The sequence below is a fragment of the Lepidochelys kempii genome, chromosome 5 (genome assembly GCF_965140285.1).
Source record: "Lepidochelys kempii isolate rLepKem1 chromosome 5, rLepKem1.hap1, whole genome shotgun sequence".
Classification (NCBI taxonomy): domain Eukaryota; kingdom Metazoa; phylum Chordata; order Testudines; family Cheloniidae; genus Lepidochelys; species Lepidochelys kempii.
The window spans coordinates 53,112,789-53,140,714 of NC_136384.1; the positions used below are offsets into that span (position 1 = coordinate 53,112,789).

Here is a 27,926-nt window from a genome sequence, read left to right on the forward strand (position 1 = left end):
GCAGCATGGCTACGGCGGAGGGGGGCTACCCTCCTCAGTCAGGAGCTCAAGGCCTGGTCAGGACAGTCCACGGGCTGTAGTTTGCCCACCTCTGCTTTAGAACACTGGCACTTACAAGGCTGCTGAAACAGTTAAATGAATGGCTAGATTACATAAAATCTTCAGTTTAGAAAGAGTTGATGTACTAAACAGCTCATTAACAAATACTCAACTGTACAGTCATTAGAATTCCTTTGTGGTACAGTATTGAAAATATTTGGAGAACTTTACCTTCTAAAAATGTACATGTACAGTTTATACACCTACTGGTTTGAGCTTTGTGTATTCTAATCAGGTAGTTAGATGCAAAGCTACATGATTTACAATGATTATGACCTTTACCTGTAGAAAGCTTCTTTTTAAATTTGGTAAGACCTGTATCGACTATTACTGCATATTTGTATAGGAATTTTTTTTAAAAAGTATTAAAAGTTGCAGATGTCATTTAAACTAGAGGTATTATGATTAGTGTACATAAATGTTTGGGCCATGAAATACACAGGAATTCATTAAATGAATTAATAGTGAACTGAATGCATTTCTGTAACCATACTCTATGATCATGTGGATTTTTTATTCCTATCAGGTCTTCCTGTTCTAAGAATATCTTTTTAAACACACAGAAAAAGACCTCTCAAACTGATGTATATTTATTAACTTCGTTTTCAACTGCATGGCTTAAAAATAACCACTTTGAAATCCAATATACAATGCATGTCAATGACTTTTGCAGAATTTAACACATCAGTATCAATACTAGTAAATTAACGTTACGTAATCAAAATACAGGTCTTCAATTCCAAAATTACATTTTGTTAAACTGTACACCATGGTCCACTAACAAAAATAAAAAATAAAAAAGGAAACGCTTGCCAAAAGTATGGCTCATCCAATACACGCAACAAAGAGATAGAGGGGTTAGAATATGCTTTTTATCTTTTTTGCTGCCCAAAGTCCGTTAAGCCACTAGCTTGATAGCAAGATATTCTTGACATTCTTCAGTTGCTACTGTGCGAACAGAATGCTGAAAGCCATCACTATACAGCACACAGCTACATATGGACTCTTCCGTTCACCTGGTGGAAAGAATTAAAGTGAATTACTGACCAGATGTCACCACAGGAGCAGGCAGACATTATATCTAACTGGTTCTGGCTTAATAGAATATAGTGATATATAATGTATGATATAATGAGTGCAATCCTGTTTAAATTAGTAAAATAGAAAATTATATGCAATAGTTGAAAGATTGTAAGGATGTGAATGTAGCTACTTTAGGATGTTGAAGGAAGGTGGAAGAGAGGGTGGAGAAGGGGAAAATTATAAGCAAAAGATAGAGGCAGATTTGCTGCTGCATCCAAAGTCCACTTGGTAAAACAGAGAGGAGGTCAGCAAGAAGCCAGTTATGGTTCCCCAAATCTCTGCCTAGCTCTGTCCCAGCACAGTTTAGCTTAAAACAGCTCCCTATAGCCGTTGAGAACAGATGTAGCTCATCAGTGCTTGGCCATGCTCCCTCGCATTACACCCTCTACATCAGCGTTGCTCAACCTGTGGTTCGGGACCCAAAAATTGGGTCACCAGAACGTTTTAAAGGGCCATGTGGCAGCTCCTGGTCCCACAGGGCTGGCTGGGCTCAGCTCCCTGGTCCAGGCACTGCAACCTCTGGTGTCCCAGCACCATTCAGGTTTGGCCCAGTCGTCATGTTGCCAGGAATCTGGGTAGGCCAAATTTGAGTGAGTGGCACTGCAACCCCATGAGCCAGGTCACAACTCCACTCTCACACATTTGGTCCAGTCAGGGGGGCAGGGCCAAAACTGAGCAGTGCTGCAAGCCTGAAGGTTGCAAGGCCCACAGCAGAGAGCCAAGCCCCGCCAGCCCCACAGCATAAGAACTGCAGGAGCCGCCACTGTGGGGTGAATGCCAGGCAGGACTCAAACTGCCCTTCTCGCCCCATGGGGCAGGATCTGACTGAAACCACCCCTAGGGCATGCTGTTAACCAGAGCAGGCCGAGTGCGTCAGGGCTCGGGGCAGTGACACCAGGCAGCGTAGGACAGTGGGATTCAGGAAGGGAGCACCACCTACACCCCTTGACTCACCTCAGCAGGCCACCCAATCTATCTGGGTTGGGGGGCTGCAACCAAAAAGTAGTGAGTGGAGTGACCCCATGTGCCCCCCTCGCCCATGCATTGCCTCTGGTAGGGGACGCAAATATGCTTTCTTGCCCCAGGTGCCAAAATTCCTAGTTACTGCTCTGCCCCAGGGCCTCCACCCACAGACTCTTTCCTGGGTTGTTGTAAACCCAATAAACCACACAGCACACAACAAAAACACTAACCCAGGAACCCATCCTTGCAACAAAGCCCGTTGCCAACTGTGTTCACATATCTATTCAGGGGACATCATCATTGGGCCTAATAACATCAGCCATATCAGAGGCTCGTTCACCTGCACATCTACCAATGTGATATATGCCATCATGTGCCAGCAATGCCCCTCTGCCATGTACTTTGGCCAAACTGGACAGTCTCTACATAAAAGAATAAATGAACACAAATCAGACGTCAAGAATTATAACATTCAAAAGCCAGTCGGAGAACACTTCAATCTCTTTGGTCACTCGATTACAGACCTAAAAGTGGCAATTCTTCAACAAAAAAACTTCAAAAACAGACTCCAGTGAGAGACTGCTGAATTGGAATTAATTTGCAAACTGGATACAATTAACTTAGGCTTGAATAAAGACTGGGAGTCAATGTGTCATTACACAAAGTAAAGCTATTTCCTCATGTTTATCCCCCCCCTCACCGTTCCTCATACGTTCTTGTCAAGTGCTAGAAATGGCCCACCGTGATTATCACTACAAAAGTCCCCCCTTCCCCCTCCCCGCTGGTAATAGCTCACCTTACCTGATCACTCTTGTTACAGTGTGTATGGTAACACCAATTGTTTCATGTTCTCTGTGTATATAAAATCTCCCCACTGTATTTTCCACTACATGCATCCAATGAAGTGAGCTGTAGCTCACGAAAGCTTATGCTCAAATAAATTTGTTAGTCTCTAGGATGCCGCAAGTACTCCTTTTCTTTTTGCAGATACAGACTAACACGGCTGCTACTCTGAAACCTGTCATTTTGGTAGAAGTATTTATGCAAGTCTTCTAACATTTTATTTGATAAGAATAGTATATAAATATCTCCAAAGCCATTTTCCTACACTGAGTATGTCATGACGTCATATAAGAGGGGAGGAGGTGAACAGCAGAAATGCCAAGATGCAACCTACCATGTCAGGAAACATAATCCAAGGGAAGGAAATCAAACCAAACCAAACCACGCAGTGAACGTGCTGAAATGTTTTATTAACCCATTTTTCTCAGACAAAAGAAATATAAAATCTTGCATGAGACCAAAAAACCAATGTCTGAGCCCACACTGTACATACAGATAGATGCACATCTGTGTCGTAACCATTCTTTATCTTTCATGTGCTCTGGGGAGTGGTCCCACATCTTTAGTATGAAGGCATGAAACTTCTGATGGGTGATTGTGTTGATGAAGTGATCCCTACGCATACAATCAGGAGTCCCTTGCAGTTGGAGGCATAGTGTATGATAGGCTCTGCTGCTTTGGCACAAGAAAATAAATTCCTGGATAGAATCAGAGAACTTTTCTTGGCACTGAAGATGAAGCTGTGTGCATGGAGGATATTCAATGTCTGAGACATGGCTCTGTGTGCTGCTGACTGCAATGGAGCTCTGATCAGGATGTCATCCAGGAAAGGATACAGGTGAGTTGTGTGAAACCTGAGTCTGGATGTTATCACCACCAAACTCTTTGTAAAAAAAACCTGGGGGCCGTGTGAGGCCAAACAGGAATGTCTGAAACTGATAATGTTTCCTGCCACAGGCAAGCCTCAGAAGTCTGTGATTGCAGTCTGATGGGGATATAGAGATATGTTTCTACTAGATATACTGAAATGAAGAAGCCCTCCTGAGACATGTATGTCTCAGTAGAGGTCAAGGTCTCCATCCAAAATTTAATTTTCTTCATCTACTTATTGAGCCTTTTGAGGTTGAGAATACTTCCTGATATCCCTCATGCACTTCTGTACAATGAAGGCAATGGAGTAGAACCTGGAGAAACTTTCTTTTGAGGGAACACTATCTCTCCCATATCTGGAAGATGAGATATTTTGTTCTGGATCAGACTGTGTTTTAGGGGTTGTTGGAAATGAGTGACTGGATGAAGAATGGATGGGCTGGTGACTCAGCCTGAAGGAATATCCCTGGCTCACTATTTCCCTGACCCACTTGTCTGTGCTCAATGAAAACTATTTCTCCAGGAAATGGAAAATCCTGCCTCGCTTCAGCATTAGGCAGAAGCCTATGTGACCTTTGTCATAAAGTGTATTAGGGTGCCAGGTCCCTCTGAACTTTCCCTTTGGATCTCGATTCTACTGTTTTTCCTTGGGGAATCTGTTGTCCCTTTTCTGGTACCTCTAGAGGAAGAGGAGCAAAAAGAGTGGCTCTCTCTGAAGCACTGTCTATATTCTATTCTGAGAGTCCTTAGTGGGGAAGGGGGACACCGTTTGGATTTTCTGTATTGTCAGCCAACACCTTATCCAGCTTTTTGCCCAAAAGGAAGAAGCCTGTAAACCTGGCCAACCACCAGGCCTACTTAGAACATGTATCTACCTTCCAGGGACACAGCCATAGGTGATGCCTGGCTACTGAGGTGAAAGTTGTGGCTTGGGCTAAGAACCTCACTGCATCTATTGAGGCATCAGCTACAAATGCTGTTGCTAGGGAGACTTTCTTTAAAGTGGAGAAAAAGTCAGAATGATCTCTCTCATTAAGGGCTTTAAGATCTTCCAGCCAGGAAATAGATACTCCTGCAAAAACAGCTAACTGCCAGGGAGGCTCAGAGGGTGGAGGAGGCGGCTTCAGAGCCCTTTTTTGAGAGTGGACTCCATCTTTCAATCCGTGGGTTCCTTAGGAACCTGAGGGGGATAACCATATCCCTAGTGAGGGATGCCACAATGGCATCAACCTTCGGTGTCTCAACAATAGAGCCCTTTGGTTCTTGAATATTATAGAGTCTGAGGTCACTTTTGTTTTCCCCAAACTTGCTCTTATTAGGCTTATTCATCAAAGGAAGACTGAAGAGGTATTGCAACCTCAAGGGAGGAATTTACTGAGGCTTATCCTCAGTGGTCTGTTCAGGTATCAGACTCAGAAATCTCACCTTCGTCAGAGGAGAAGGAGAATTTTAACCTTTTACATTTTTTTTAAAGCTTTTTAGCGCACATTGGGAGCGCAGACGCTCTGCTGCTACTTTGGTGAGGCCTTTGACAGCTTGGCTTCCATACAGCCCTGGTGACCTCTCGAGAGGTCTGTCTCAAAATCCTCCCGCACTGGGTCCCATTCCCACAGCAAGGGGGGAATTTGTTGTCAGAGCCCTCCTGATCTGCTTGGGAGGGAGGGAGACTGATTAGAAGCTCTGCTTCTTTGTCAAGGGCACTCAAGATCCACTTTGAAACTTAAAGGGAGGGAAGGAACTGGCGGCCCCACAAACCTAACTTCTTTGTACTGCAGGGCACTCTTAGGAGTTACCCCCTGAATTGAGTGGTCCAGATCCTCCTTGCTTTTGGAGCCTCTCCCTGCTCTGTGCTGGGGTTGCTAGTCCATTTTTGTTTCGCTGGAATTTTGGATGTCCTGGTGGGTAGGAGTCTCCACCTGTCTGCTGACTCGGAGCCCCACAACCTAATGGAGGTAAGGATGAAGGCTGGGTCCAGGCTGAGCACAACTCGCCATCTGCTGAGCATGGGAAAGCTGCCTCATATATAGAGCAATGCTTGGATTTGACCTGGTGATTTCTTGGCTGTTCTGCCATGCCTATCAGGCAAAGAAGAGCCTGCAGGTCGATGTTGCAGTGGAGGCTCAGGAAAGGTTATATCCCAACAGGTTAACCAACCCAGGCAAGAGGAACGTTAAGGTGGGAGAACACTGCTCCCCATTGCCCAAAAAACAGGGCAGAGACATTAAAATAGGAGTAAGGGTGGGAGCAAAAAGAAATCACCACTGTCTGCTGCTGTGGAGGCAGAGAAACTGCAGCAAGTAGGAGCAAACTGGGTGTGGCCCGACTGAACGACACCAAGACACTGTTCCACCTCCATGAGCTGCAGAGAGAGGAGAGCAATCCACAGGTTCAGAATTGTGGAAGACACTCGGCTGCAGAAAAATATTTCAACCAAATATTTTAATGATTCAAGTTTTGATTGCAAGTGTTCCACTGTGTTGAATTAGAAAAGAAAATTGTTTGCAGTCTCCGACACTGAGTTCCCTGATGTCAGTATCACAATTGACCTCTCATTTAGGCAAGATAGACAACACCAGCACTTTGTTTATAGTGAGAAATAAGTCTTACCATTTAAATAACTAGACAAAGAAAAATGGGAACAATTAGTTTTCATTTAAGTTTGAGTGGCAACTAGCAAGAACTACACAAATAAGTATATGTTGGCTATATGCATATTGTACAATCTAAACTTTAGCATTTCATTTTTCTTTTAAACACTTTATTCACAGAAGAAAAGTATACCTGATTGTTCTTTACTTAGCACACCCACACAGAACTGCCACTGAGCTGTACCATTTCCCCAAAAGACATTTGAAATATAAAGTTAACCACAACTGGCATCATGGAAGGCTAAATTAATTATGACTTCAATTAAAGTGGAAATTTCCCTCTAGGTCATAAAAACAGCGGACCAAGCTCTTTATACTTGCCATTTGGCACCAATGGCTTTTCAAGAATAGCTGAAAAGAGTAGAGAAGCTAACCAAGAAGGGGAATGAAAAAGGTTATTTATGATGAAATAGAACTTTACTACATGAAAAATTCCAGGTCCCTTTATTATGATGAGAAATTACTGCCCAAAGCCAGACATTTATAGTTAGAATTTCTAATGGGCAATAACTCTTAACAATATAGGTAATTTTTGCACACATTTATTATAAATCAAAAGAAATAATATGTAATATAAGGAATTAATAAGGCCTAGTCCAAAGGATTTTGTAAATTTAACAATTAATAAGCACTCAGTAACAAGTCCACTTAGCACTAGAGAAACCTGCAATTACAAAACCAGTCCTGCAAAATCCCACAGGATCTCATACCATCCTGCATTTTTAAGCTGATATATGAGTATATATTTTTCATGTCTACATACAGCTATAATCACTGTAATAATATTGTATATTATGGAAAGAGTTTGAGCTAGCTATCAGAGCCAAGGAGAAAAAACACACTTACCAATCCTGGCACACTTCCAGAATATGCCCAATAATCTGTATAGATATATAAAAAGTTGTTAAAGTTCTACATTTAATATGATAATTTAAAAATAATTTAAATGACATTTGATGCATGATGTACTATTTAAGTTTTTTCTCCATATGGAAACAGTGCACTAGAGCACTAACTTTTCACCTCTGAAGACTTCAAATGTTTAATTTGATCAACTCATCCTTTGCTTGCCCTCCCAAAACACCAAACACAAATGGCAGTCTCTGCCAACAAAGTGCCAGGGTAGAAGTGGTGCTCTGCCAACCTGTGAGGGGAAACTTACACGGTATTTGCTCACATAACCATCTCCTAATGGTTTTTTGATATCTAATTGTTTTCACTATTTATGTTCTTTACTCTGCATTCCTCTCAGGTTAGGCAATAAAAGTAGAGAAAGTATCTTTCTGAGGTTCATATGTAACAATGCTACACATTTTGTGTTGCACACACAAGAGAGGAAAGTTTACATTTAAACAAATCAGTTTTCGTTGGAAATTAATTGATCATGGAAGCATTATTATTGGTGGTGTTTTCAAAAAACTTTTCTGAAAATCTAGATACGGGGCCAAATTTTACCTTGACAGGGTTCCTTTAAGTTAAGCCTTTTACAGGCTTTTCCTTTACTTCTTTACTGAACTGTGATTTAACAATATGTCCAGAGGCATGTTCAGAAGAGTAGCAGAATATAGGTGACACACAATTTAAAAGCTTTGGCATCGCAAGTAAGATATCACTTAAAACTGATGACTTGAGGGGAAGAATGTACTGTACTCAATTGAAATGACAGAGCTGTTTGTTATTAAAAAGTTTGCAGATGAAAACAAATTGCTTCATTTTCAGAGGCTTAAAACTCCTGAAGTGGGTGATAAATGGAATTTTTTCCATCCCATCATCCCAAATGATATCAGAAAGACCATTGTACAGGAAGGATATAGCACATGGGACTACTCAAAATACTTCAGAGTAAGAAAAGGTTTTAAAAAGTTTGTTTTGCGGTGGTAGCTAGATACAGTTCAATACTATTTTGGCAAAGAGAAAAGCCAGCAGCAAATACAAGGGGCTTCTTAAAGGCTATGGGGGTATATTATATCACTTTGCTGTATCATCTCCCATCCATCAAAGATGAGATTGTATTTAAAGTAACAGACACTCAACATATGCAAATTTTCTTTCTTAGTACAGAAATGTAGCTAATGAGTATTACTGTTGATCATTTCTAAAGAGTAGTGAACAGGAAATAGTATTACTTTGCTGGTCCTAATTTGGAGCAGGCATAATGAGGTACCTACTTTTCTGTGGTAAGATGAAATATCACTAGAATTCATTTTATCCAGTATGTCTAGACTTTCCCAACTAAGCATGGAATATTCTAGCACTAAGGGACAGGGGTTTTACAGTATATTAGTTTTTTGTAAATATCTAACTTTCAGGAAACTAAGTGTTGGCCTGGAAGCAATGACATTTCATTTTCTAGTACAAAGTATTCAATATTTTATATAACAAAAATAAAATGGCACTTCCAACATCTATGTAAATATAACCCTACAGATCAAATGCTTAAGTCATCCACTGTGACAGCACCCTTTGAAAACATTCCTGGGATATAAAGACAGTTCTATTGTACTTGAGAGAGATTTGCTTCAAGAGTAAACATAGTAGCTCCAGATTAAAGGAAGTATTACATGCCAAAAACAGCACTAGAATTTTAATCAGTAAAATAAATATTCTAACTTTTTACTGTGTTCACCTCATTGACTATTGTCTTATCCTCCATTAGCAGAAACTCAGATAAAAAATAAAATCTTTCAGTAAATCTTCATGTCTTCCCTTCTTTATTAATGTCAAGAACCTCATCTCAATGGTAATGGTATGATTTTCTTGTGTAAGGACAGATAAATGGAAAAGGCTAGTGCATCTTCTTATATAGACATTCAAATACAAGTTAAAAGAAAACCCCAGTGTGATAAGAAAAGGACAACTTCTGGCACCTTAGAGACTAACAAATTTATTTGAGCATAAGCTTTCGCGAGCTACAGCTCACTTCATCGGATGCATTGCAGAGTAAATCATTCTTAAGGATTTTACAAATACAATTCTCTTAGTAAAGAATTAGTTAAAAAATGGTCTGTTCTGAAATGTAGAAACAGCAGGATAATATATAGTTATTGTTCTCAAAGGCTTCCAGATCAAATTGGCTGTATTTTCAAGCAAAAAGATGGTATTTTTAAATGACAGCCCTGCAAACTCAATATGGGATCTAAATATCAAGCTCTACTCTTCCTGGCTCAAACATAATTGATGAATGGGGTTGCACGTGTGTAAACGAGGGCAGGATTTAGCCCAGCAATTGGTACCTCATTTACCATTCTGTTGAAAAGCAACCAGAACAGAATCCAGCTCATTTTCCCACAATGGTTGGCCCAGCAATATTAACAGAAATAAGTAATAAATACTAATATAAATACTGATATGACTGAGTACACAGATGGAGAAAATTTGTTGAATAGGTTAGTGCCCTTTTCAAACTGTCATTTTCCAGAATAGAACCAGACTTTAAGACTCAAAGTGGACAATACCATGTTGGCAGCCAAAGGAGGACAAAAACAGCAAAATCCAATTGTATGTTTGGAGAGTAGGAAATTTCTAAAGTTATTCTAAGCAATGTTCCCTCTATTTTTTTCCATCCTTGTGCGGAGTGAATTTTGTTATGTGCACCAATATCGAGGTTATGTGCGGATATGTGCCACCAGAAGAAACAAAAAACCTAGACATAATATATATATTTTTAAAAGTTATCATAGGGATAATTACTCCAGCCAGGACAGGTTAGGCATTTTTGAACTCACTACTCAAAGAATTAAATTTAAGCATAAGAGAGAAATAAAATGATGAAATGCATAGACCAGCCAAAAAACAAAAATAACGGCACTTTGCAAGAGTAAAACTACAGAGAATATAGGTGCATTGCAGGAAGTACCAAGAAGTAACAACAACACAAGTTTATGTTGGAAGGGGTGTGTGTGTGTGACACACAGACTGTGTGTGCGTGTGAGACAGTATGTGTGCGCGTGCATGCAAGACAGAGACTGTGTGCGTGGGGGGGGAGGGGGAAGGGCAGTGTGTGTGTGGGGGGGCTGCTGGGGAAGTGCATGAAAGACCATGCACTGTCTCTTTAAGCACAGCCGCACTCACCAGTCTGAAGGCTCATTCAGAGTGCAGCAGCTGCCAGCGGCTCTAACTCCCAAGTCCTGTCCCCTCACCCCTGCTCTTCAGAGATGGGGTACATGGGTGGGGGAGGGGGACACCCTGACATCAGCGCCCCTCCCCCTCTGCACAGCAGCAGGAGGGTCCTGGGAGCAGCTGGCCAAGGGCTCCAAGGCAGAGGGCAGGAGCAGTGCAGCCGAACAGCAACGGGGGAAGGGCACCTGAACATAAGTCGCTGGATGTGCGCGGCTCTACTAATCAAGTGCGTGACTCTTGTACAGCCATCCAGGTGCGCAGCTTAGAGGCAACACTAGTTCTAAGGCAAGTTCCTTATCGTTGAAAAATATTAAAACAGCATGATGAGACTACTCACTTCTATGGAGATAATGAGGCTTTGTTCAATATTTTGAAAATTCATTTTAATCTGAATTCCTAGTTAAATGTTTAACTATCTGTGGTACTATTTTCCTTAATACTTGTACCCTCAAAGACTTAATTTAATAGAACTATAATAAAAGGTTTTCCCCCTTTCTTTCCATCCCCACCTTAAAAACCACACAGACATAATACATGCACATCTGTGAGAATAAATGGAAGTAGAAAAATTGGTAGATGACCAAATAAGTTTTTTTCTATAGTGAATTTCTGAGAGTTGAAGTTAATAAGCACTTGTTCAGGCAGAAAGCTAAAAATCTACAGAATAGTTCTACTGGCAAGATTTGCTGGGGTTTATTTTATATAATAAAAATCTCGACTATAAAATTCCATGGTCACTTGCAAATGCCATTTCATCCTCTTCATTTTAGGAGATACCCGTTTATGTCAGCTGCATTTTTAATTTTAAGATGAGAAAAATCTTCTGTAAGGATGAGCAAACTACAACACTGTTGACTTACATTCTGAAGTATGTAAAAATTATTTAAATGCCTAGTACCAAAATTTCAATCTCTCTTAAACATCTTGCGTGAAAACACAAATTATATACACAGTTCATTACAAAGTGAGTAGACAATCTATAAAACTTTTTTAGAAGCAACTAGACTTAATAACATACCCAGTTTTATTTTTGTCCAGTAAGCTGGGAGCCAAGGATCTGATATAAGCACAGGTACATATGAGCAGCAAGATTACTGTCAGTAGGCTCTGAAAGTTGAAGATCGCAGACTAAAAAAGAAAGTTAAAAAAAACAATTACACTTTTGCATTACAAGCCATTTCAAAGTCTCCCACTACCTCTTCTAAACACACACACACACACAAAACAGAGAGCAAGGAGACAATACTCATTTAAAAAATGGGTGCTCTTCTAAACAAGTCTGGTTCACTGGGATTGTATCAGCCATATGCAATGTACAATGCCTAAGTGATGTCAAGAAATTTAGTTCCTAACGCAGCATTTATTCACACTCATTTGGTATGGTGTGGGGGGCGGTTATACTTTACTTTTTTGCTCTAACACCTGTTTCCAAGCTGATTCAGAGAAACCCCTAAATTGCATCCTCAGATTTAAAGAATACAGATACTGTCCTCTCTCAGCCAAAAAGTAAATGAACTGTGATTTGCATCAGTAGGTGATGAAAGAGGGGAAAAAGACTGACAATTAAAGCAGTGATAGCCCCAGAATAAAAGGCACAAATTATGTGGAAGGGCATCAAAATAGGGATTTGCTGCTAAGAAAAACAGAACCATTCAGCCATTAAAATTTTCATATATTATTTTATCAAGATCAGCAGTCTACCTACAAAAGATCTTCTGCAGAATAGATACAATTAATTTACATTAATCCAATCATTTAAAAAAACCCATAAAATAAACTAAAAGCATTACTCAGTTGTGGTCTTTTAAAGCCATATCAGTGTTAATCAGTTACCATTTTCAAATTATCTTTTTCTCTGAAACTCAAAAGGTGGCATTCATATAAACAACACATCTCAAGGCATTCATTGTATAGTAAATATTGCACAAATAAGGCACAGTATTTTAATTAAGATACTGGGATGTAAACATCTAACACTTGGTCGGGATTTTAATTAACTGCCTAAAGGCCATAAGAACCTGGAATGATTCTTGAGAATCTGTTCTTGTCTCTGGGAAATATTTATTTTAAAACCATTTACTATAAGTTAAAAAAAACAAACAATGAAATATAAAATTACCAAGTTTATTAGTCTGACTTACATTGATAAGACACAGCAAATTCATCTTGTGCACTTAATTTCAGTATGTTGTCTGGACATTGTGTTATCTATTCACAAACCAGAGACTGTGATTACCATTGCTGGCATGAGATATATAGCACCCTTTATGAAACTGCAGATGCTATGCAGGGAAAACAAACCTTCAGTTATGACTTTCTATATTTCCATTAGCAAGCACATTATCTATACTGATGCTAATTTGCTGTAAGTGCCAAGCCATTATTTCAATTAATAAAACACTAGCAACCTCTGTGGTGCATTTTTCTTTGTAGTGGGCTCACAGGAAGTTACATTTTCTAAAAAGACGTTAGTCAGCCTCTTGCTTGTGATTCATAGTGTCAGATTCAAATTATTTAACTTCTTTTTACAATGTGCAAATGTTTCACCTATCTGAGACTGTAGTTTTATTGCTTCCTACTTAATATTGCTCAGCTAGTATTTGGATTAACTCAATAGCATATTATGCTTCACTGAAGATAACTGTGGGAAGTATATTGGACAACTGCTAATTGCCTTATTTTCTTTATGCTCTAAATTCTTATTTATTCTCAACTCCAGAAAGGACAAAACAAGTAAAGAATTAAGTTTTTCCTTCCTTCTGGGGTTTTAGGTCCCTGAAAGATTGCTGTCTGAATACCTGTTTTTCCTCCTGTTGGACCCAGGAGGCTTCATTATAAAAGACTAGTTAATAGTGTATCTGTATGTACTCAACACTTATTGTGTGCCTTCATGTTGCAGTCTCAATCTTCTAGCAGAGAACTGGATGGGATTCATTAAGACCTCATCAGTGCTACTATTAAAAAGGCCATGGGGTCACGAACTGCCATGGCACTTTCTTTCCACTGCCACAAGTACTCCTGGGGTAATTCTGTGCCAAAAAATGATAAATTCTGCGCACAATATTTTAAAATTCTGTAACATATGGCATATCTTAATTTTCAAAATAACAATATACTCACACCAGTTTCAATTATTTTGGTAATTTATTTCAAAATATCTGTCAGCAAGTATGTCTGTAACAGTACAGACAGCAGAAAAGATTCAGGAAATGTTTTTTGACAAATAGATTCCTTACAAGGCATATTAATACACAACTTTGAGTAATAATTCATTTAAACAACAATACAGAAAAGTATTTCCTGCACCTCTCAGACGCAGTGCAAAGGATTTAGGGAGTAAGGGGTAAAGGAGGAGTTGAGGGAGAGGGAAATAATTGCTGGGTGGGAGCCTGGGAGTGAACTTGGTGGGTTGTTGGGTATGGGCTGGAGGAGTATGGAAGAGAGGGTTTTTTGGCAGTGGAAGGATGGTTAGGGAGTTGAGAAATCTCCCCATGCAGACCCTGGCTGACACCAGCCTCTCTCATTCAGTCAGGCACATCTGTCCCTGTCCCCATGTGTCTTTGCACCCTCTCCTCCATCCCCATGTTTCCATGCACCCCCACACCCATTCAGCCCCTGGTTCAAACCTGTCCTCCACTAGCTCCTGTGCCCCCACCCCAGTCTGTCCCCCCACCACTAGCCCTTCTGAACCACCGTCTATGTGACCCCCAGCAACAACATGTAGCCTGTTCTGTCCATCCCTCCCCCACATATCCTGTGCCTTCTCACCTGGCCCTGCAGGCAGGGCACTGTGAGGAAGGCAGCCTCTTTCCCTCCCTCTCCCTGGCTCCAACCTTGAGTTGGCTGCCCTCTCTTCTGGCACCACATCAGTCCCTGGTGGGCGAAAATTGTAACTGCAATGCCTCCCCAGCAGAATGTATTATTCTGCAGGGGGAGAAAAATCTGCAGGGGACATGAATTCTGTGCATGAGCAGAACTCCCCCAGGAGTATACAAAGACATACATGTTCTACCGCTGCTCAGTTCTCATCTCTACCTGGCTAAGGGAGAAACAGATCAGGAATCAAACCCTTCTGCACTAAGTGAAATGAAAAAAATGTTCATATTGTACAATAGTGACTTAGCTAGAGAGCAAGGCAGGGGAGTTTTATGGTTACAAATGAAATGATTCAAAAAGAAGTCAATAAACTTTTATGATAATTTGTTGAGGTTTTAGGTATCATACCTAGATAGGGATTTGACAGTATCTATAAAATCTGTACAAATAAGAGGAAAAACTGTACCACACCCAAAAAAACTGACAGGGCTGAAACATGATTTAGAAGTTCAGAATGAAAACTATGTGGAGAAACACATTTTAAAAATGTAGAGTAGAAGAAATCTTGTCCAACAATTAATTTTTTTATTAAATTCTGAAACTTGACATTTTGCCATAAATTTCCCCCAATCGTGATAAACAGTTAGTCCTTGCTACAGACTGTATTATTATTAAGGCTACCACAAATGAACACTAAAGCTAATCCTGACCCTGCAAGAGTAGAAGGACCAGGATTCAGCAGAAAGCAAAAATCTGAAAGCCAAGGCTCAGCGCTGAGAGAGGTTACCTGTGATTTTCCAAAGAATAGCTTTTTAGGTCAAGCTAGGTGCATCCTCAGGTATGTACTAATCATTCACATGTTTAGGGGAGAGATTCCAGCAGCGTGCCTCAGTTGATGCTCTACAGTTTGAAAGGAGGAATTCCTTCCTTCAGCCCCTGTGAAATCCCTATGCATCAAACCCGGGTATTCAGATTTGGTTCATTGTCCACAATTTATCCTAGTTTACATTTATATTGCTCATAGCATTTTAATTGCCAATAATCAATGAAGAGGTGCAGTGGCTCATATTGAGGCCTCAGCTGTGGAACTTTTAAATTGTTCCCCATGTTAATAGCTTAAAGCACTAATATGATTAAATACTACAAAAATTCCATTTTAAAAAAGGCTTTGAGTTATAAATACATACATGGCTTAAAATGACAAATACGTACATTTAAAAAACATTACTGTACAATTTTAAAAAGTCATAGAATCATAGAATATCAGGGTTGGAAAGGACCTCAGGAGGTCATCTAGTCCAACCCCCTGCTCAAAAGCAGGACCAATCCCCAATTAAATCATCCCAGCCAGGGCTTTGTCAAGCCTGACCTTAAAAACTTCTAAGGAAGAAGATTCTACCACCTCCCTAGGCAACGCATTCCAGTGTTTCACCAACCTCCTAGTGAAAAAGTTTTTCCTAATATCCAACCTAAACCTCCCCCACTGCAACTTGAGACCATTACTCCTTGTCCTGTCCTCTTCTACCACTGAGAATAGTCTAGAACCATCCTCTCTGGAACCACCTCTCAGGTAGTTGAAAGCAGCTATCAAATCCCCCCTCATTCTTCTCTTCCGCAGACTAAACAATCCCAGTTCCCTCAGCCTCTCCTCATAAGTCATGTGTTCCAGACCCCTAATCATTTTTGTTGCCCTTCGCTGGACTCTTCCCAATTTATCCACATCCTTCTTGTAGTGTGGGGCCCAAAACTGGACACAGTACTCCAGATGAGGCCTCACCAATGTCGAATAGAGGGGGACGATCGCGTCCCTCGATCTGCTCGCTATGCCCCTACTTATACATCCCAAAATGCCATTGGCCTTCTTGGCAACAAGGGCACACTGCTGACTCATATCCAGCTTCTTGTCCACTGTCACCCCTAGGTCCTTTTCCACAGAACTGCTGCCTAGCCATTCGGTCCCTAGTCTGTAGCTGTGCATTGGGTTCTTCCGTCCTAAGTGCAGGACCCTGCACTTATCCTTATTGAACCTCATCAGATTTCTTTTGGCCCAATCCTCCAATTTGTCTAGGTCCCTCTGTATCCTATCCCTGCCCTCCAGCGTATCTACCACTCCTCCCAGTTTAGTATCATCTGCAAATTTGCTGAGAATGCAATCCACACCATCCTCCAGATCATTTATGAAGATATTGAACAAAACCGGCCCCAGGACCGACCCCTGGGGCACTCCACTTGACACCGGCTGCCAACTAGACATGGAGCCATTGATCACTACCCGTTGAGCCCGACAATCTAGCCAACTTTCTACCCAACTTATAGTGCATTCATCCAGCCCATACTTCTTTAACTTGCTGACAAGAATACTGTGGGAGACCATGTCAAAAGCTTTGCTAAAGTCAAGAAACAATACATCCACTGCTTTCCCTTCATCAACAGAACCAGTAATCTCATCATAGAAGGCGATTAGATTAGTCAGGCATGACCTTCCCTCGGTGAATCCATGCTGACTTTTAAGAAGTCATAACTCTTCTTAAAAACTGGAAATGAAAATTCATCCCTGGAGTTTCAGGTTTCAGCTCTGAAGGAATTTTTATGGCTAAGTCAAACTAATAGAAAAGGGAATTTTAAATACAAGTGCTGACATTGGTATAATTAAAAGCTACTATAACAAAACACATATTACTTGGGATTCCTTTTCCAAATAGCTTAACTATATATTTTTAATATTGCATTTATTATATATATGTTGGGATTACAAAATCTAATTGGCTGAATTGGGGTCATGTGACCTAAAATACTGCCCTACCTTTAAAACTTCACATGCTAGTAACTGGCTTATATAGGGTCACATGAGCCTGTGTCCTATTATAACGGAAACTCAGAAGGGAAGAACTGGTGCTGTAACATTACTCCTAGGCCTTGTCTACAATGCAGGATTGAAGGCACAGTCCTAACTGATGGCGAGCCATGGATACAGCTGCATTGGTAGACAAGGAATTTGGTCTGGTAGAGCTTATCCTGATTTTAAACAAGGAAAAGCTCAACCAATGCACATTGTGGCTTTCCTTGTCTGTGCTTGGGTTTTGTACATCTGTGGCTGGTAAGCATTTACAGGAATCGGAGCAAATTCACAATACAGAGAGGGCCCCAGTATCTATACTCCCTTGTACTACGCTAAATTATTCCTCTCTCCTTGTGATTGTCTCTAAATATTTGTGGACTGTTATCACATCATCTAGGGCAATGAGGCTGTTAATGCTTTAGGTGAAATTTGCAAGAGCAAGGGTTTTTCCAATGGCTGGCCCACAGCTGTAGAATACTTTCCTTGGAAATCAAAATGACCAAATATCTTAACCTTTTATGAGCCACATGCAAGACAGCTGTCTTTGAAGTAATTTTCCCAAAACGATAGCCAGAAAAATGGCCTAGCATTACTTCCCTGAACATATCAAGTAATACAATAATAGTTAAGAAATCCATAGCATACCGCAGCATACCACACAAGGAAAACATACAGAAAGAAAATCTTTCTAACTGATTACCTGCTTTAGGCAAATCTGTTTGCACTCAGGTGTCACACTACGGAGTGAGACATTAGAGATACTCAGATGAATATATACAATAGTTAAGATAAAATACATTGTAATTTAAAGGTTTCAAATATATTCATATCAGAGTCCTTATGTAAACACCATGGCAGCCAGCCCTGAGGACACTGGGGCACATCAAAGCCCCAAGACAGAACAAGGGATCCTGGTGCACCAGCTGCCTCAGCTGAACTAGAAAAAGCTCCCATTGGCCGGGAATGGCAAATCTCGGCCAATGGGAGCTGCAGGAGGCCATACAAATGTAAACAAACTGTCCGGTGGCCTGCCAATAGATTACCCTGATGGGATGCAGGTTGCCCACCATTGCACTAAAGGAAGGTGTACATCAAGATAGATAAGATGGTGTTATCTGCTGGGAGCCCCATCTACTCTAATGTTCCAATTATTGTTACCTCTGGTGAAGCTGAACCAGTTGCCTCCCAGACCTCCCCAGATACCAAAACCTCCTAATTCCCTGACTTTTACAATGTAGTTGTGCGTTATCAATACAAAATACTGTGGCATATAAAAAACTGAAAAGGTGGAGATATTAAATTCAGATTTTTGCACTAGCAAAATCCACAGGGTACTCTGTGGATGGAATTACTCAATTATATTTAATTTAATGAAAATCTAATTTTTATAAATTTTTTGGAAATTGATGGAAAATTTCCACACGAATGCTGCAGAATCAAAGGATCTTATTGCAGAACTTAGATTCAGACCAGCTTAACATGGTACACCTTAGGCCTCAACACTAACACAGACATTCTTTTGCTATAACTTGCTGTGAATGCTTCTCCATTGTAAGCAGCACCCTAATGGATAGAGTAACAATATTATTTCAAGAAAATGTTCACTCTTCGGAAGTAGGGGTGAAATCTGGCCCTACTGAAGTCAATGGGAATTATGTATTGACTTTTACCCTGTGAGTTAAGGGGTCAGTCTCACAGTTTGGTCCTCTTGTCAATGAGAGGCCACTGCAGTGCCATCAAGCAAATTTTCCCCAAAATTACTATGACTTGTCAAACTACCAACAATTTGCTTAAACAGACATAACTACAAAAATGGATTGTTGCACAGAAATTTTATAAGACCATTTTTGTAATAAAAAGACAGTTAAAGCTTACGCTTAAATGACAAAGGGTACAAAGGAAACCTTACGTGTGTGTGTGTGTGGGATCACATGCTATGATACTATTATTTTATCTTGAAAAAAGCTAAAAGGGAAGAATGATGGTGATTGTTTGAACAAAACTGATAAATCCCAGTTTCTGTTTGAGTGATTAGACCTTATATTGGATGTTTTTCCTGGCCCATATTAGATATCTAATCAAACAGCAGCAGCTGTTAAAATGTACCCACATGGTCCTAAAAAAATCCACAGTAAAATGTGTGTGACTCAGAAGTACAATTTACAGTCTCAATCATATAAAAAGGTGAAATCAACCCACATAAAATTTTAATAAACAGAACCTTTGTGAAGGGGCTAAAAAGGATCCACGTTATTCAGAGCTCTCCATTGGGAAGAGTGACTCTTTGAAAGGGGGGGAAAAAAGGAGTTAGTTTTAAAAATAACAGTAAACTTCCAACGTTTTACCCCTAAAACTCTAACAGGAAATTAATATATAGAAACTATTCCCATTATGAGAATAATAAAAAAAACCCTATTAAAATCACTGCTGGAAATAATGAATAAATATGTGCAACGAATTCTACATTTCTCTAATCTACTCTGAAATACATGTTGGAGGAACTTCTTTTCCCTTTCCCATACAGCAGTTTTTTCACAAAGATTAATAATACATTACATTATATATATATTGTGCGAAATGACCCAAATATCAATAATACGAGGGGAATTCAATTCAACTAATTTCAAATTGATTTTTTTCTCCACCTGAGCTCCCTCAAAGTTACATCAGTAAGGTCTATTTTCACATAATAATGCATTGTTATTGGTCATGTTACAGCTATGCAACAATGTCTCCAGCGGGACTACGGATCCAGCACATATAGCATGATCCTATTTTGCTACTTGATTTAAAATATTTATATTCATATGCCTTCTGAGAAGGAACGGAGACTGATTGGACTGATTATGATTTTTTGGGGAGCAGAAATTAATAAATTTGAAAACTAGTCTAAAGTTAATAATGTTCTGAATGCCCTTGCTTTTGGTGTATTTTACTCCCAAAGATAATTTTCCGAATTTGTTTAAAAATATAATTAATCTTTAACCATTTCTTTTTGAACACCGAATGGAAAGCATGCTACTTCAGAACAGGAAAATAAGAATGGAGAAGGGATTAATATATTTCAAGTAGGGAAGTATTCAGAGAAAAGTCCTTTTCTAAGAAATTAGGGTCAATGGGTTAACATACAAACTTTGTATTCTGGTTACTTGTGTAAATTTTATGTGGTCATTTAGGGCAGGTCTACACTACGGGGCTAACTCGACCTAAGTTACGCAACTCCAGCTATGTGAATAACGTAGCTGGAGTCAACATACCTTAAATTGACCTATTGCAATGTCTACACCACGCTGGGTCTCTCCCGTCAACTTAGCTTATGCTTCTCACTCCGGTGAAGCACCGTAGTCAACGGGAGAGCTATCGGCAGTCGATTTAGCGGGTCTTTACTAGACCCCAGTGGATCGATCACTGCAGCATTGATCCACGGTAAGTGGAGACAAGCCATTAGTAAACCATTGTCCACACTAATGAACTATGCAAACACCTGTGTTGAAAAGAGGTGCAAGTTTGAAAAGAGTTTTTGAACACTACGGCAGCTAGCACAATTTGCTGCCGCATTGTGAATAAGGATTTTCTTTTAAAGAGCACTGTGCATTGTTCCTCTAACAAAGCCTGTAAATGTTTTACATGGGCATAAAAGTGGCCAGGACTGCTGAGCACTGGCTGAGATGTAAATGGACGGATGACTGTAATAAATGCTTTAATTTTCAAAGAACCTAACAAAAACTGGAGGAATTTTCTGCAAAAACTGGAGGAACAATATTGTCTATAGATACAATAATAAATACATAGCATGAGAAACAACTGATATGCTTACAAGCCAACTAAGAGCAATATCTCTTTTGCACATCCTGTTTTAAAGCATAACTGCATGATTTTAAATCAATAAGACAATCTATAAAACTTGCCTTTGGTTGTAAAATACTTCAGTTTGTACTAAAAATATAGATAACTCCATGAGATTCTTAAGGTCACAAATCTGAAATATTATGCTTCACTTCAATTCTTTACCATCATATTTATTCACTCACACATCAATTCTGGATATACGGTAGACACAATCTCATAGCTCTTCTTTTAGTGCCAAAAGCTAGCAGATGTACAATATGTATTACACTTGCAAACAAGTAAAAAATTCAGTAAAGAAAGCCTAATACCTCACTACGCTTTGTTAAGCAGAGCTTTTATTTTTCCATGTCTACATTCATCAATCTAACACATTCTGTTGCCAGACATATTAGTAAAATTTAAAGATACCTTTGGTACTACTCTGCATGTATTATATAACAAACAGAATTTATTCTAATTTTTCCATGATTTTTTTCCTCATAAAATGTGAACTATTCCCAGGACTTTTTTTTTTTTTTTTTTTTTGAGGCTCGAACCAAAGATGATGTTCTTGGTAATAACGGATTAATAGGACTTGTTGGAACCAGTCATTAGGGCAGGGGATGTTCAGTCATTGCCACATAACTCTTCCGATGCACTCAAATCTTGATCTGGAACTCCTTTGCTGTGTCTGTCCTGGGAATCTCATAAAAAGAAACTGATAATTGTTTTGCAATATGAGCAGACAGAAGTTCTCCTTGGGAAAAGAAAGAGATATTACTCCATGATGAGTAATCTTGTCTTTCCTTTTTCTTGCAGATCAGTAGGGCAATCTAGGTTGTTGTTATTATTTCTTTGTATCACTGCTGTTTATCAAGGGAGATTCTTGGATCCAGGACTCCTCAACAACAGAGGATGGTACACTTTTTATATTTTGAGCTACACAGGTTTGCAAGTTATATCGCTTCAAGTTTCTTCTCTCTACTCAAAATGTATTACAGAAACTTCATGGATATGTGGCAGAATTAAGTTGTCCTGGAGTACAATTGATGTGAAAATAGCTTTATGATATTCTTACCCTAATAAAGCATCCAAAATGGTTTGAGTGAAAGGTTGACTTGTGTATAATGGTAGAAAGTACTACAAGTTTTCAGGATGACTCTGTATGAAATAGCTAAAATTCTTAAAAAGGTCGAGATTAAAATGGCATTTACTCCCAGGGAATTATAAATGAAAAAATTAAAAATTCTGCATACAGTATTTTAAAATACTGCAAAATTCAGCATATTTTATTTGTCAAAATAAGGCAATATAATCATGCTGGTTTCAATTATTTTGGTAATTTATTTAAACTACAATACAATGGATAGAGAATGGGAGTGGGGAGCATTGGAGGAAATCCCCAACACCCCTCTCCCCATCTAATGTAGCTAGTATTGACCCTTTACTTCTAGTTATTAGTCAGCAAATATATGTAGCCATACACTCAGTGTTACCTCATATGCAACCAAAGAACAAGTGAGGGCTGGGGACTCAAACTCACAATTTATATTGGCTACGGACCATCTACAGAAACGTCAGTAGCACACAGTTCATGGAGGACATTTATATAGGAAATTTTTTCAGTCCAAAAATTTAGACCAGTTCTAATCACTAAAGCACCATAAGCATTTATAAGGCCACGATGTCCTTTACAATAAGGCTCCTTTACACCACTCTGGCAATGTAAAGGAGCCTTAAAATTTTTACAACTGTTTTATACCCCCGGGGGAATTCACTATAAGAACAATAGGAATAATTCACTAAGCAGGCAGGCTACTACATTCTGTTCTGCCTGAGGGAACAGAGTCTGCCCTGCACCTATCTCCTCAGAAACACCCCAAAACCCTGCCCTTCCAGGCCGAACGTGCGGCAATAGCAAGCAAGATGGACAGAGTTTCTCTTTCTCTCACACACACGACTGACCAGCCCCCCTCTACTCCGCCCGGAGGTGATTTATGTCTCTACCGGCTGCTCGGGGCACCCAAACTGACCTGTCTGCACTGCCAGGGAGGCGTGCATGATCGCTCTTGTGGCTTCCCTTTGCTTCCCTGTTAGAAGTCATTTGTCTGCGGGGAAGCAAAGAAATCTGCGGGGGCCATGAATTCTGGTCCCGTGCAGTGATGCAAAATTCCCCCAGGAGTAGACATTGCTTGGTTATACTCAATATTTACCCGCATACTGACATACTTGAAAATCACTGTATTAACACTAGATATTTGATAAACTGGGCTCTCAAAGAAAAGGACTATGGTGAAAATTTTGCTATCTTGACAAATTTACAGTTGAGAACCAGGAATAGAGCAGAGATTTGCTCCATAACTCAATAGCAAAGTACTCAAATCTTCTGGCTGTCTGCATTCCCCTGGAAGATAGTCATCTACAAGATTACATAATGCAGACCCAAACACAATTATTATATTCTGCAACTAATCAGAAATTGAATAATGGTATAATGTATAATTTCTATTAACATGATGCTAAACTTTTGTTAAGTGTAAAGAGAACTACACAGGAAAATTTCACTATGGCAATAAATTTGGATAATGTAAAGAGATCTTTCTTCCATTTCACCAACACACAGCCTATTAAGCCAAAAGTAATTTTAGGTGTGCTTCACATTTTTAAAAGGAACAAATGATTTACATTCCCCAAGAATTATGTTAAGAAACTTTCTATTTTAATAAATTAAGGATGAATAATATTTACCTTACATTATGGCATCCAGTTCTTCTTAAATATTAAAGACATTTCCTTTAACATGTGAAACATGAAAATAATAAAATGTTCTTGTCAGGATGAACCATACTGGCCCAAGAAGTTATGAAAAAAACTGGTAAACATCTGATCCAGTGATTGTGTAAAACAGATAGCTCCAAAGAATTGTGTCAGTATTTTCCAAAACTACTGCTACTTTTGAATTCATCACAAGTTGAATAAATATTAAATATACCCCAATTTCAGAAATACACACCACTTTTATGACCACAGGCAAATAATGATGACTTTCACACTTGCCACTGATTAAACCCTTCTCACCACATCCCTGGAGGAAGGGGGAACGTCCCAGAATTAAAGACTACAATGTGCACCAACTTCCACAGACAAAGCCTTGCCTATTCTGTGTTAAGGCCCTTGATTTTTAAACCAGAGTCGTGCACAATTCTGTGGCAAACTGGACGTTTTGCAGCAGCTTAAAGTAAATTTTAAAAATGTGAGATATTTACTGAACATATGAAAAAGAATAAGTTCAGTATTTCCATGAAAACAAGTATGGAATTCCTTGGACTTGATCCTGCCTACATCCCCGCCTGATTAGCACAGCACCATCAGCACAAAGCAGATTCAACATCTGGTTAAGGATTCCCCTAGCATAAAGGACCTCCTATGAAGCACAGCTGGGGACATGGCCAAACTGTGCTTTGCTTTGACAATTCTTGGAATAGCCCTGTGGAACCACTGTACGTGTGTGGAATTTAGCGCAGCCCTGAGGATCCTACAAAACAGGCTAAGTGCCAGAATAGCCTCTAGCAGCCCTGGGGATCGGGGAGCATAAAGGTGTATCAAAATACCTGCATTATCCTGATCCCAAGAGCAGCAACAATCACCCTGGCACAGCTGAGAAGCTGGAGCCTTGTGTTATTTATTCTAAAATTGCATTAATTCTACACTGCATCCAAACTTAGAGGTTTTCAGTTTACAACAGTTTTTTGTATCGACAATATATGACTGCAATGTAGAAGCTGTCAGGTAGAAGCACTGGGAAGATTTGGTGGTTTGGATTTTTAGCACCTAAAAGGCAGGTGAGACATCTGGCAATGGAATAGGATGCCCCTCTTCTTTCATGCCCCTGTTGTGAACAGGATAAAAATTTGAAATTTTTTGGTGGGTTTGAACCCCAAGATTCCCACATCAGCAACTCAAGTCAGCATCCGACCTGCGGCCCCCCACATCTACATTTATCACTGCAGCCAGTAACGATGATCAAGCACATTATCTGACTGCTTCTGCTAAAAAGTTAATGTTGGCATTTAAAAGGCAATCATTAATAAGACTTCAAAGTCAACAGTAATACTGAGATGGATGGGAGCAGTTCACACCTCACAGAACTACTGTTTAAAGATATCTGCAGTTTCAGGAAGACCATAATGAATTAAGTTTACACTCAAAATCATATTTGCAATGTCTTCCTCCTCCCCCCAGTCACAAAAGTTAGAAACTTAATTTTTGGCTTTTACTAACATCTTAGTTTCTGGGCTGTACAGTTTTGTGGCAAAATTTGACAGAATTGTAGAATGTAAGTGGTTCTGACCATTCTACTCTCCCCAGTTCACACTAAGGGTATGTCTATACAGCACATTCCTTACAGCAATGGGTAACGTATGTGCGCTTCTCACCCCTGTAGCATGGGCATAAATAGCAGTCTAGACCATGAGGCATGGCTTCGGCGAGTAAACACACGCCTGAACCTTTAATGTATGTACTGTACATGGCTCTCTATACACACAAGCAGTTGGAAAAGGCTGCAGCTCTGGGGAAAAGCTCCAGCACCTCCCCACTATACCGCAGCAGTTAAAGATAGGAGGAAGATAATGCTCATCACGCTAACATGAAACTTGGCCCATTTCTTCTAGCTCCACAGGATGATCTCCACAGATGAGCAACATGCAATAGCATAGTTCTTCACAGTCATGCTACCAGAGGTAAGCACCACAGAAGGGCCAGCTTCCTATTTAATTAGTCCTAGGATCTGCCATAATGGAGCCTGACTTCCCGTTAAGAGTCTAGGGCTCCCAGTGATTTGCAGTTCTTATCACGTGCCTGAACTGCCCCCAATCCCTTTCCTTTGTTGTGAAGCATGAGGAAATCACAAAGTAAGCCCCCCAGTTTCCTTTAGGCCCCTTGGAACACCTAGCCCAACTTTTTCAGAGCAGTATGTTTCATTGGTCAGAACACTGTTTTTCTAGGTAGTTGCTCTATGCAGAACATGCCCTTACTTGGACTTATATTGCTTTTTCAGAAAAATTTATCTCACGGTAGATACAGACCCCCAAATTGTTCTCCAGTTTTGCACTTAAAGAGCCAAATTTAACTAATTAAATGACTCCTTGATCAATGTGGTTATCTTAGTTTATGTTTTAGGCAGGAATTTTCAGTTTTTTTCCTACTATGATCCTACATCCTCAAATCCTTCAAAGTGCCATTGGAAAAGTCATAGAGACACCAAAGTTCTATAGCTCTCCCAGGCTTCTGGTGAAAAGGGAAAACTTTACTTATGCTCATCCTCCATAGTGTCCGTGTATTTTCAGAGACCATGCAACACATCAGGCAGATAACTGCTTTGTCTGACACTTTACCCACTCTGCCTACAAGACACAGCTCATCAGAAAGATCTGCCAAGGAATGCTTACACAAGCAACTACTAGTGGCTCTTTACTGGGGTCATGATCCACAGACTGAAAACCCTCTTTAGGTCTTTTACCCCCCTTTTTCAAAGCAGGATTAAGGTTCTGTTGAACCATAAAGCAGGGCTGCGGACAGAAAGCGATACCTTATCACCGTCGGGATCTACAGCCTGACAAAAACTCACGAAGATGAGACTAGTCAACTTGTACTTCAGTAACTCAGAAGGCATCATAAGCATGAAGATTTATTTTGATGAATTACTTTCTTACGTGACTCACATTAACATCAAACACTTAAAAGCAAGGAAAGAAGTAATTACATCATTAATCTTACACTGTTCAAACGTTTTATCCTTATCCAGCACAGAAAATGAATATTTTATCAAACTGTAACAACCTTAACTCTGACCCCAAAATAAATACTAATATTTATGCCCATATTCTTAAAATGTAAACACAAAAAATCCTTCTGAATCAGAAGTAATTAATAACACTTATTGATTAGCCTCACGTGTAAGTCCACATATATAGTCATTCTTTTCTAACTACCCTCATTATTTTCAAGAAACATCAGTCAGTCACTGGTGTGTTATCAAGAATCAAACTGCCAGCTGACAAATAGGAAAAGTGCGTTAAGTATATTTAGCCCTTTAAAGAAATGAAGCCAAGGTACAAATGTCAAAGACGCCAGGCCATGGGTCAGAGTTGAGGCTCTTGGGTGAGAACCACAGAATCTGACATACATCACGTGCTAGTTAAGGGGGCCAGGGACAGATTTCTCCCGTCTTTCCCCTGCTCCTGTCTGGGTTGCTGAATGACGTCACCGGCACGCTCTTAGCTAATTTTTCAAACCAGGCGTTGGCGACCGAACCGGGACAGGCTCGCGGGATGCTCCGCGCGCCGAACAGGGAGGGGTGAGGAGCAGCCGCCCCTAGCCTACAGCGCGGCCGCCCCGGCCACGAGACTGAGCCTCCAGCTCGGCTGCTGAAGTGGGAGGGGGCCCCGGGCAGGCGCCACAAGCCGAGCGCGTCACTCGCAAAGACCGGCCGGCCGCGAGCTCCTGCGGTCGGAGCCCCGCATAGCCTGGGGGAGAGGGGCAGGTAAGGAGGGGAGCTCAGCCGCGCGCGGACAGCAAGACGGACAAGCACCCGCCGTGCTTACCATAGCTCCCCGCTTCCAGCCACATCACACTTCCGGGAGCGAGGGGGCGGAGCCGGAAGGGACGGTGCTTAGCTTTCTTCTGGTTGGTCAGGGAAGTGCCGGTACGTGACTGACAGACATCATTGAAGCCGCTGCGCACTCTGATTGGAGGTGACCGCCAGAGGGGGTGGGGCTAGGAGGTCACGACTGTGTCGGCGCGCGGCAGCTGGCGGT

The 27,926-nt window shown here is 40.4% G+C and overlaps 2 protein-coding genes across 4 annotated transcripts in view; one reads left to right on the plus strand and one right to left on the minus strand.

Moving 5' to 3' along the window:
• Nucleotides 1-673: 673 nt before the first annotated feature.
• On the minus strand, nt 674-27,818 carry TMEM167A (transmembrane protein 167A). 2 transcript variants are annotated; one of them, XM_073344416.2, is made up of 4 exons: nt 27,714-27,818; nt 11,644-11,753; nt 7,353-7,387; nt 674-1,115 (listed from the first exon to the last, which is right to left on the minus strand). In XM_073344416.2, exons 1-4 carry the CDS (start codon nt 27,714-27,716, stop codon nt 1,045-1,047), a joined length of 219 nt encoding a protein of 72 aa, XP_073200517.1. In that variant the 5' UTR covers nt 27,717-27,818; the 3' UTR covers nt 674-1,044. The 2 variants fall into 2 exon arrangements, with proteins under 2 accessions (XP_073200517.1, XP_073200515.1); XM_073344414.1 differs by lacking the exon at nt 27,714-27,818 and adding an exon at nt 12,767-12,805.
• Nucleotides 27,444-27,926, plus strand: part of XRCC4 (X-ray repair cross complementing 4) — a 297,844-nt gene continuing 297,361 nt past the window's right edge. Inside the window, exon 1 of one of the 2 annotated variants that reach the window (XM_073344413.2) lies at nt 27,444-27,652. The gene's annotated coding sequence lies outside the window, so the exon portion shown is untranslated. The remainder of the gene's footprint in view (nt 27,653-27,926) is intronic. The other variant, XM_073344408.2, reaches the window with a different exon arrangement.

Coding starts and splice junctions, on each gene's coding strand:
- TMEM167A (XM_073344414.1), bottom strand. CDS start 12,790: ATGAATTTGCTGTGTCTTATCAAT. Junction 11,754..12,766: donor ATTTGCTGTGTCTTATCAAT/GTAAGTCAGACT, acceptor TTTCTTTTTTAG/TCTGCGATCTTCAACTTTCA. Junction 1,116..7,352: donor CTGGAAGTGTGCCAGGATTG/GTAAGTGTGTTT, acceptor TCTTTCCACCAG/GTGAACGGAAGAGTCCATAT.